The following is an 11,620-nucleotide window of genomic DNA, read 5'->3' on the forward strand; positions in this document are numbered from 1 at the left end:
TGAAAGGCTAAAAGCACGACCACTCTGGGTGGCACATATGCCATTAACTTCTCTTCCAAGTCATGTCCCTGACCACCAGGGAGCAGTCACAGCATGTAGTAGAGTGCTTGCCACACAACCATGAACAATTCTGAACATGGAAAAATTTTGAACGTGGAAAATCTTAACTGTCCTGCATAGACAGCTAGACTTGTGGCCTGCAGGGGGGGTGCTCCTGGGAGAGGCAAGCAGTAAATCCTCTCCGCCTTCTCTGTAGCGCACTCAAAGCCACAGCCCACAAAACATTTTGAATAACATCAGGTAGCTCTAACAAGGCTTTCTGACTACCCTTTCCACAGCCTCCGTTTTCTTCACTGGATATCAAGGAATGTTCTCCACGATGTCCAAAACATATTTACCTGTCCACACATGTTGTATTCATTGTGTCCAAACGCATGTAGAGCATTTCTGTGGCTTGTGCAAGCTTAAAGTTTCTTATTAAGGTTTAAAAAAAACAAGTAGGGTGAGTCAGATGTTTTTCCTTTCTGGTTTTTAATAGAATGTCATCAGCTTTCTGTACTGGAAGTTCCCTGAGCCTACTGCAAAATCAGGTAAATCCTGTAAACCCACAGTAGAAAAAGCAAAGAATATTCTGAGTTCCACCCTCTAATCCCAACCTGTTCTTCCATTATGGCAACAAGACTGCTGCCTTCTTCCAGAAGGACAGAATTCACATCATGCAACAAGCAATGCAAGTGTTACAGGAAAGGTTTCTTGCAGAAACTGTGAAATATTAATACTGTAACTATTAATAGTATTTATTACTGTCCCATCAGCTACAGAACAAACAGAATAAAGCCTGCATTTCATAAATGCTCGTCAGGAGCACAGAAAGGATACAACTTGTGGTAAGGAGCCAGGCTGAAGTTTGCACAGCTCAATCAGCAGTGTTGTGTACATGACTTCTATATGTGGTGGAGACGGCAGTTGAAACAACTCTGCAAATATTACCTATTGGAGAGAAAATCACAGAATAAGAGCACAATCCTTTGTGACCTGCACAACTCTCGGCTTCTCAAAGTGGCCATCAATCTTAAATAATTACATATCCCAGAAGACCTGTATTTTCAATATAAAATGCACATTCCAGGAAAAATAGAAAGAACCGGTAAGAGGCAGTTGTGACACAACACTATACTAATACAGCTCACCCTAACTGGTCTTATCATTTCATACTAACTAGCATCACACACTCATCATTTCGTACAACACCAGCATTACACACCTATTATGTCTAACAAACATAGCATGTAACTGTAGAAATGGGCACAGTTAAAATATGCCCTAATGCAGTGATACCATATGATCTGAGAAATGCAGAAACAATCTGATCTTGTTGAGTAGTAAATAATGAAGCCTAAGCATTTAGTATGAAAAGAATATTTGCATTAAAATTACATTTTTATCTTTTCCACTGTGCCCTCTTTTCTCCTATACAAAACCATATATAAATAGAGTCACAACTTTAAACCGAGAATTACAACCAGCATTTCATACAACAAAAACATATGCTCACTACCCCTTGGAAAAGTCCTTCTAAGAAACATGAAAATAATCTTGCAGTCAGCTTTTGTGTTTCTTTATTTTAAAGTTTGCCTATAATAACAGCATGTCAACCTCCGAGTGCTAAAAAAAAAAAGTCATCACTGTACAACATCCAACTCTTAGTTTTTGCCTATTTTGTATTCCACTCAACTAAATTTAAATTACATCAAAGGAATTGGAAACTTTGATTCATTATGGTTGATCAGTTTCTTTAAGTTTCTGAATAAAGCTTCAAGGAACCTTTTTTTTTTAATAAGAAAAATCTTATATGTGTAAGAAATCAATATAATTTACAGATTTCAGAAACATCAATGAAAACACATCAGCTGATATCTCTGGCTGGGGGCTATGTACAAATCACAAATAGGACGGGACTACTGAGGAACGTGTCTTGAGGTGTTTATTTTTTAGCAAGTCTCATTACGTGGTTATGATAATGGGAAGATGTTAGTAGCTTACATTTTAGGTAGTAGACTAAGAACTTAATGTTACAACTTACTTTAAAAGCTTTCTGACTAATCTCACAAAGCAAAAGCATATTGACAGTAGTTCTACCCAACCACTATAAGCACACGTACCTTTGGTTAAAACAATGCTCGCTTATTTCAAATACAATACTTGCCTGTAAGCCTTAAGATAAAACGCACAGAGCTCCATTATTAAGCTTAGACCTTCCTAATATCTCACTAGATATACTTTTCTGCAACTTAGGGAGTTATTCTACCCAAGTGTTAATACACAGACCATTGTTCTATTTGTCCTTTCTTTCTACTTCTTGTATAATTTTTCTGCTGACAAATCTTAGAGCTACTGCTTAGCTCTAATCACCATCCTGCTGTCTCTGAGGCCTGCCTTTTGCAATGTGCCCAAAACCCCCTGATTTTAAGGAATCTCACAGCTGGGACTTTTTTTTCTAAGGAAGGACTCGAATGCATGAAGAGACTGTAAGATGCTGGGGAACCTTTCTGTGTCAGCATAATTTAGACATTTAGCTCAGACACATATGGCCAAAAGGTAGGGAGAACTCTGTTGGGCAGAAAATGGCTGAGTTTTTCAAGATGGGAAATAACAACTGGACGATCAGTTGCATTCTGAAACTTAGAGAAATTTCACAAGAAGAAAAGGGAATTTTTACAGTGTTAGCCATAGAATTTGTACACTTCTAGTTTTTTCATCACTTTTTACAGCACTTCAAGATAGTGGAGGTAAAATCACTGTATATGCTTTAATATTAAGACATAAAATTATTTCAAATTATTCCTAACTGCAGGGGGTGGGCCCTGAACAATGACCTGTGGGGCTTTGAGCCCCTTGAGGGGGGCTGGCGACTGCTGTGGCTTTTTTTTGGGGGTTTGGTCTCTTTCTACAGAGGTCACAGTCTCAAACTGCACCAAAGGAAATATAGGTTAGATATGAGAGAAAAGTTTTTCACGGAAAGGGTGATAAAGTACTGGAATGGTCTGCCCAGGGAGGTGGTGGAGTCACCATCCCCAGATGTGTTTGAGAAAACTGGATGTAGCCCTCAGATCCATTATTTAGTTGAGGTGCCAGGGAACAGGTTGAACTCTGTGATCTCAAAGGTCTCTTCCAACCTTGTGATTCTGTAATTTTAACACTGTTTAATGTAATAAATTTAATACTGTTCTGAATTCAGAGTAAAAAAAGAACAGAGGTGACCAAAACTCATACAATTTCACAGCAATCAGAATATTTGGCACTTTGGTGGCAAAAGGAATTCTCAATCCCACTTCAAGATCAATATTCTACATGGGATTATTTCTTGTCCTAATCAGCTCTGAAAATCATACTTCTAATTACTTCTTTATAAAGCCTTTATACAAGTTGCTTTTACTGTACTCTGTTAAATTCTCTGAATTTTTGATGAAATCTAGTGAATATGGCTCTGCAACTTGAAAACCCTTTTCAATGAAGGCAATAAAAGAAAATCTGTATTGCTCTGCTGGTACATGTAACAGTTATCTAGAATTCACTAGTAAGGAGAATGTCCTGGAGGAAACATGTTGCTACTTCATTACAAGTTTTTTCCAGGGCCAGTAGGACAAAATAATTTAAAAGACCAAGACATAAAATCATGCAGAACGGCTGAGTCTAACTGGAAATCATCAAGTCAAAAGCCCCCTGCATAATGCAGGGTCACCTAGAGCAGGTTGCTTAGGGCTGTGTCCTGCTAGGTTTTGAAACTCTGCAACTCTTCCAGTGCTTAATAAACTTTGCATTAAAAATAGATTTTTCTTATATTTAAATTTAGTTCCTTGAATTTCAGTTTGTGCACATTTCCTATTGTATTTAAGTTTAAAATGGAACGCACCAAGTTAAAATGACAACAAAAGCACAAGACTATCACTCAACTGTACAAAACCTGCTCATTTAAAAGCTGCTGGTTTAATTTAACAAAATTCTGGTTGATTTCCAGATCAAACTATAATTTAAGGAACCTATAATGGAACTAACAGGGATGTATTACTTGTGAAATAATGGAGCATCAAAGAGGTGAGCTATAAAATCCATACCTCTACTATATGGTAGTTCAAAGGGATCTTGTTATTTCCTGGATAGCTCAACAGCTGTGCAGCACTGTAAAACCACAGACACATTAAGTTCAAACATAACATAGCAAATGTGATATAAAAATCAAGCAATAAAATTATACAAAATAAAACCAGCACTGAGTAATTCAATAATCCTTCCAAAATCTGTTATTCAACCCTCAAGAGCACTGAAGAAGAGAAACAGCAAAAGGACTCACTAGCACTACCTAAACTATGATATATGTAATAATGTACTCTCTGTGCAGCAGTAACATCCCTTGAACACTATCCTGCTACCCACAGTGGCTTAGCACAGAAGTCACAGTGATCCGTAATTATGGCTTGTGTACATAAAAAGGGAAAAAATATCCTGAACAATTAAAAGTTCAGAATAACTTGAAAGCCCAATTAAGCTAATGGTTTATATAAGAAACTCTCATGGTTCAAATGCCTTATCTTTTAATCAGGTCATTATCACCTATCATTTGTGCAAAGCAAACCAATACTTTTGGCAAAGCTTCTATCTCTCCTGGTCTTTTACTTTCCTCTGAAATACTATCCCAGTAATGGCAACAACACCAAATTTCTAGTTTCTGCTGGATCAAACAGCTGCAACTGCAAAACTTTATCACATGTCATCACCAAAAACATTATTTCTACCCATTTCATGCGTATTATTCAATGTTTGCTAGTTTTCATACAGAAGTGTGACAGCTGTGACAAACCATCTCGGTTATCAATTACCCACAGCAGACACTGCTTGAGCAGAAATGAAGAAAAGCGTCCTGACTGCCTCCTGGCACAGCTCAATTGAAACTGATGAAATCTCACCCTGCAGTGACTCCCCAGAGTGAACTCAATTACATCTGGCATGCGATTCCCACAGGAAGCACAACAAGGAGGTATCCATAAACACCAATGCTCAGTTAGCTGCAGATGGACCCGCTCCATGCTCACTGGCCCAGCTAATCAGCATTCCAGGAAGAACAACACAGCCACATTTCCGTATTTTCCAGAGAGGTCCCATGAGGAATAAGGCGTGTCTGCATATTTTTGCAGCACATGCCTTATTACCAAGGGATTCCCTTCCCAAGAAACCACTGCCTTCTGCATTATGCAGACTCTCTGTTATCTGGATGTTATGGATACACAGTATTCCGGGCAACAGTTTCAGCACAGATAAATGCAGTAAATAAACTTTCACCACCAGCTTTAGGAAACGTCTGTCTGGAACTCTTGCCTAACCAGTGAAGGACATATCCCCGCTGGCACCAAAGCCATGGTAGCAGTTAAAAAGTGCCACAGTCCCCAGTACTAAGCTCCTCCTACCAAGTCTTTCTCTCTTTCCAGTGAGATTTGATGATGCAGTGGAGGTTCTCCTCTATTACAAATCTCTCAACAGAGTGGCTGCCAGGCATGACAGGACCCTGGTAAAAGAAAGTGAAGACTCATGAAGATCACTGCTAAAGCAATGATACCACAGGCAACAAGCTTTCTTAGATACATTTACAGGTAGAAAAAAGTAGTCCAACATCCATATAAACATCATGAGGTCTCAGATGCCCTATATCCTTCAGGGCTGAAAAGCTGGTATGACACATTTCCACACAAACCTCAGATTCACCCATGTTTAAAACAAAATGAATAGTAGGACTTGTTAAAAGAAGAGATAAGAACAAAATTAGAGAACATGATTTTAAGTTCACAAAGGATCTGCTTCTTCCTTTGCTTTGTGGAATCACTGGAAAAAAAACAAACCCAGCTAAACTAGACTAGAATAAAGCCATAGAGTGGAATGAATACACACTCATGGTCTTCTTCACTGCAAAAACCACAGTAAGTGAAGGTAAAAGGCAGCAGACTCAGTTTTGCTGCTGACCTTCCAACCACTTACTGTCCTGGGAGAGAAGACATCACATTTTCACTAATATTGCCCCAGGAACCTAACTATGAAATTCACTCACCATTCCCCACAGCAATCACATACCTCAGGGTCATCCGTGTAGTCAAACATCCTAAAAATAACCCTTGGCATCGGGTATACAGAATCTTCAGTGTGAGGTGGGGGTGTGAAGGGAGGCAGATTGTGTTGCAGTGCCTCACAGAGAACGCTGTCAAAAGCCAAGTAGGGCCTCAGGATATGCCGCTCCTGCCAACGGTCTTTCTTCAATTTCTGAATTTGAGACCAAAGGCAGTCTAAATACTGAAGGGAAAGATGAAAAACATTACATCTGCTGAATCTCTGAACAAAAAGGGCAGTTACCTGAACTATCTGAAAGTATAAACTCCATCCTACATGCAGAAAAAAACCAAAGTTTTTTGCTGATTCAGTAAACCAACAAATAATTTAAGAACTCTAAATGCCATAACTATTCCTACGTCCATACAGGTTTGTGTTAGTAAACTTTAACTCCTGGCAATTTTTTAAATTACTAGGCACCAACAGGCATCTCAGGAGTCCCAGAGAAACTACAGCAGTGAACAGTCACTACTCTTTGGTGGTATTAAAAGAGTCACCATATCCCAACATGCTCAGTTTCACACAAGAAGCCCTGTAATCTGAATTTCAAAATCAAACACTACAATTTACTTCACAACTTCCTCAGGGGCTTGCAGCAAACAGAATCCCCTCCTTCTTACTCAACCTCTTATTTTGGCCCAATACTTGGAAAAGAACTCCCCACACAGAACTTATTGGAATCAATAGCAAACAGCAGACAAATCAAAGGATTCATACTCTTAGAGATGCCTTCTGATTTCATCATAAAAGAACACCTGAGTAAAAAATTGTTTTTCCATCTTTTTGAAGGAATGAAGTGTAAAGTCTAATCACCTCTTCTTGTGGATGTGGTTTGTCAGCAGTCCACACTTGCAGCATGGGTACATGAATCTTCTGGCGGCGTCTGTTTAAACAAGAGAGAAAATCTGACCTTTAACAGACTAATTTAGAGTAGCAGTTTTGTTTTTATTGTGACTGTATACTATTCATTTTCTTCAGCTGATGAAGACTACAGTGAATAAAAATCAGGCTTGTGGTACTTTAAGTATCTCCATTACCAGATCTTGACAACATTAACTTGAAGCACCCAGACAGAAAGCATGGACACTGCACAGCACTGATGCAACAATCTATTTGTATTAACAGCACACTCACAACTCCATCTGCTTCAGCTTGAGCAGAACAAGACCTTAAACATACTTTAAAACTAGACAAGACCGTAAAACTTTTCAAATTCAAAAAACTCTCCACCTACTGCATTTTTAGGGCTTTGTTTCCCCACAAAATGGTTCACACCTAAAACTTTAGAATACTTTAAAGTGAGCAACAGTGAACACTATTACTTCACACAAAGATACCAAAGAGTGTTTCTAACCAGTTACAACTTACTTCAGATAACTTTCTGCCTGAGACAAGAGACGATCCATTTCAGCATCCTTCTTCTCATATAATTCCTTTCCAACCCAAGGCAAAGATGACAGAAATGCAAACATATACCAGTCACATCGCACCTATAGGAAGGCAATATACCAAAACCTGAGTATACCAGTAAGCTTCAGCAGATTTTATACACAGACATTTAAATTTAAAACATCAGCAGGTTGTTTTGGGGGAATGTAAAGACCAGCATTTGCAGACTGGATAGACAAGGCACGAGAAAAAATATTCATGCTTGAAAAGTATAATTTTTCATTTGAACTGTGTTAGGCAGATTAGAAAATGGGATAAATGGCATCACTTTCAAAGTTCTCCTGGATATTGTCAGTACAGCAGAAATACCAGGCAAACTGTAATTGCCAGAGTAAAGTAAAATAAATTCAATTTGGCCACTTCACTATAAAGGACCATACTTTCTTACTGTACACATATTTCCCAATTGCCACAGGCTCCTTTTACTAGTGGTCAGGAAACTGTTATGTGTCAATCCATTTAGGTTGCTCTCCCTAAACCCTCCCTCTTCTAAGCATAAGAACAGAACAAAAAGTACAGACATGCTGTGAAACAGGCCCAGGAAGTCTACAGATCTTCTGCTTACCTGGGGTACATCCTCCTCCTGTGTCACACTCACAAAGTTCTCAAACATAGCTACCATTGAAGGTGCAGCTATTACATGGCAATTCACGAGATCGGACAGAAAACGTACCTCAAGAAGAGGAAAAAAAAGTTCTAAATGAATACCTTTTAAACTGGCTGCAGAAGAACAAATAAAATTACTGAAATTATTAAAATAAATCACCAATAAAAGCATAATACTCATTCAGTACCACAATGAAATACTGCACACTGTACAGACTCACCTTGCAATGACAAGCCATAATATGTGCTGTCTAGCATATTGTTCACTAAAATGTCCTTAATCCCTCCCACTGCAATTAACATTGTAAGGACAACATTCCTAATTAAGGAATGGTGGAAAACATGCAGACTGATACTACAGAAGAAAACCACGGTACTTCTCTCTATTCTGTACAGTATCAGATAACAAAAATAACAGCAAGTTCTAGCAATAGATCTTATTAGCAAAGATAATATCACGGTTGACTGAAGTTCAGTCTCTTGACTAGAATCTTAATTTTCACCAGTGGGATTCAGAAGGTGAGGAACTTGGCAGTGGGCTTCTAAATCAGACACTGCTGAAGTTCTAATAGCTTACAGCAGACAAAATCTATAAGCAGTAAGGATGAAGCAAATGGTTTCAAAGACAGGAAGCACTTTTTTTTTTTATCTTTTACATTTGACTGAAGAACAAGCAGTGAAAAGCACCTCTGTTTAACACACATTTAATTTTTCACTGTGAAAAAGATACCATTGGAACTACATTTTGTAAATGTAATACAAGTCCTCGTCCTTGAAAAAGAAAATACTGCTAACACATATTTCCTCTTGGAATATTTAAAGTGCACTGCACATTGATGGCAAAAGACATTAAAACACACATTGCAAGGTCCAGCTCTCTGTAACAAAAAGGTGAAAAGAGGAAAGAATAAGGATATGAAAAAAATAGACAAATAAAACTCCACTTACTAAATGCACAGCTTCATTATACATGTTTACTTTCAGACATTCTTTAAGCTGACGAATCATGGCTTCTACAAATTCCCCACCAAAATTGTAGTTCCTGGCATTCAGCAAGCCCACCAATGTCGTGTAAACAGTAAGCTTTTCTGGTAGCAGACGTGCACTGACACAGAAAAAGAAATAATGTGTTAGTTGTTTATTCATCATGTGCCAGTTGGCCACTGCATGGCATCTTAGAATCCGCGTATTGTAAGTTAAAACTTGGCTCATGAGGAAATCAGAAAATCAGAAAAGACAGCTACTATCACTTTCTAGTACAAAATATTTGCTTTTCATTTATATCTAATTGCTGAGTATCCCACAGGGTTGGACAAATAATATTAGTGACAGAATTTATTGCAAGAATGCAAGAAGTTGTTTAAGTCCATAGTCAATAGTAAAGTCATTACACAGCATAAGGAATACTAGGTCCTACTGTAAAAAAGTAATTTACCTCTACCATTTTAAGCAGGTAAGTAAGCAGTGTCTTTCTGCTGCCAGGGAAGGAAGCACACTACTTACCTGTTATTAAAAATATTGCTAAAAAAGAAACTTTAAGTATCTGCAAAATATTAGAACAGGCTACATAGTCTGCACCACACCCTTCCTTCGGAATTGTCTTACCTCTTGCAACAGACCCTGCACAATCCCTCCCTCAACACCATTCAGTGACCCTGTCATAGCATCTCTGCTCCTGCATTTTGCAGGGAGAGGAAAGAGAGCTGGCAGCCACCAGAGCCTGGTTTCTGCTCCTCCCGTTCCCAGTCCTTCCCCTCTAGCAAATGTGCTTACAAAGACTTGAGCACGTGACTGCCAGGGAAGAGAAAGCTGTGAGAAAACATCAAGATAACACAGATAGATGTTAGCAGCCACTCTGGTGGTCTTAAGCGCTTAAGCGTTTCACGTGAAAAAGGATTTTACCCGGTATTGCTGCGTTCCCACAGCTACTGCAGACCAGTTCTAATGTTTCATCTACCTGCTTCAAGCCTTTATACACATTTCAAGTCAAAGCAAAGTAAAAAGGTATTTTTCTTGAATTACACCAAATACATAGCGAACTTGTTCCTCTATGTCTTTCGTTTGTAGTAAGGCAAACCCTAAGCTATGACACCAATCACAAACTAAAGCTATTCATGGCTTTTAAACTACCTTAAAACCAAACTTAGGCACACCGAAAGCACACCCCATATTCCCAGACCTTCTCAATACGTACACAGTACACAGTATTCTTAGTATCTTGCTTTTGTAATTTGGCAGATCAGCTTCCAAAACACCAGCTAGGCCCTCCAGGTTGCTCTCCAAAGATGAATTACTCTAAAATGAAAACAAAACAAACAAACAGAAGAAAGTTTCATCAACCAGGCAAAACGAACTAGTCCAACTCCCACATGTAAGACATGAGCATCCTTTCGTGTCGCCTCATTTTTCGGGGCAATACTCGGGTTCCATCAAAAGCGAAGATCTGTTCTCGCTTGCCTAACAAGAGTTGCACCTGACCGCCAAACTCCCTCGCTAGGAACTTCAGCTTTCCCCCGGGATGCAAGATCGAACATCACCTCAGGAGCATCCCGACCAGCCGAGCATTGATTAACAACACAACACGAAGCTGAAAAACACCTAGTTTCTCTGCGCATCATCACCTATTGTTCTGCCACCCCCTCCTCCATCAGCCCCACCGTCGGGACTGGAAACTTGTGCCGCAGGAAGAGCAATTAATTCTTTCGCACCCTTCGCACGCCAGAATCACCAGCACCATCTCTAGGTACAACAGTAACTCGGGCCGTGTATCCCCGACTGGGAAGCACCACGCTACGATTTAAGCACTTACCCGCCGCAGCACGTGGCTTAGCAAAAAAAACCGGCAACTTTCCACCCACCTCACAAAATAAGCATTTTTTGAGGGTCGCTACTACAGACGAAGCGCACCCACACCATGCAAGGGACAGGGAGAAGGGAAACGAGGCTTGAGTTCCCCGAGCCGCCGGCCCACCTACCTTCTCTCCCACCCTGCAGATGAGCGACTCGAGCCTCTCCTCAATTTCCGACGGCTCGGACGTCCTCCGCCTCTTGTGGGGCTGTCCTGCTCCACAACACACCAAGCAGAGCGTTACCGCCGCCGCAGAAACCCTGCCGCTCTCAACCCCGCCGCTCCTCCATCCCGCCCGACCCACCCTCCCGCCGGGACACCGCGAGGGGGGCGCGGGGCTCACCATCGCTGTCGTCGCTGTGCCGCCGCCGCGACATGGTCCGGAGCAGCGGGGGGGAGCAGCGGGAGGAGCAGCGCCGAGCAGTGCGGAGCGCCGCGGAGCTGCGGGAAGCGCTGGGCCGAGGCGCCGCGCGGGCCGAGCAAGCGCGCTGCCTCCCCGCCCGCGGCCGCGCCGCTTCCGGGGCGCGCGCGGCCCGGCCCGCCCACTTCCCTGAGGAACCCGAG

The 11,620-nt window shown here is 40.7% G+C and overlaps 1 protein-coding gene across 1 annotated transcript in view; it reads right to left on the bottom strand.

Annotated features, from left to right (window-relative positions):
• The window catches only part of NCBP1 (nuclear cap binding protein subunit 1), a 30,949-nt gene extending 19,367 nt beyond the window's left edge, over positions 1–11,582 (bottom strand). Inside the window, exons 1-12 of the mRNA XM_021537122.4 lie at positions 11,400–11,582; positions 11,184–11,269; positions 10,403–10,503; positions 9,157–9,313; positions 8,168–8,275; positions 7,522–7,643; positions 6,967–7,036; positions 6,121–6,336; positions 5,463–5,560; positions 4,116–4,179; positions 880–990; positions 399–463 (exon numbers count right to left, since the gene is read on the bottom strand). Coding sequence (XP_021392797.1) covers positions 399–463; positions 880–990; positions 4,116–4,179; positions 5,463–5,560; positions 6,121–6,336; positions 6,967–7,036; positions 7,522–7,643; positions 8,168–8,275; positions 9,157–9,313; positions 10,403–10,503; positions 11,184–11,269; positions 11,400–11,433 — 1,232 coding nt within the window. The 5' untranslated portion in view covers positions 11,434–11,582. The remainder of the gene's footprint in view (positions 1–398; positions 464–879; positions 991–4,115; positions 4,180–5,462; positions 5,561–6,120; positions 6,337–6,966; positions 7,037–7,521; positions 7,644–8,167; positions 8,276–9,156; positions 9,314–10,402; positions 10,504–11,183; positions 11,270–11,399) is intronic.
• Positions 11,583–11,620: the final 38 nt, after the last annotated feature.

The sequence above is a fragment of the Lonchura striata genome, chromosome Z, assembly GCF_050655825.1.
Source record: "Lonchura striata isolate lonStrDom1 chromosome Z, ASM5065582v1, whole genome shotgun sequence".
Classification (NCBI taxonomy): Eukaryota; Metazoa; Chordata; class Aves; order Passeriformes; family Estrildidae; genus Lonchura; species Lonchura striata.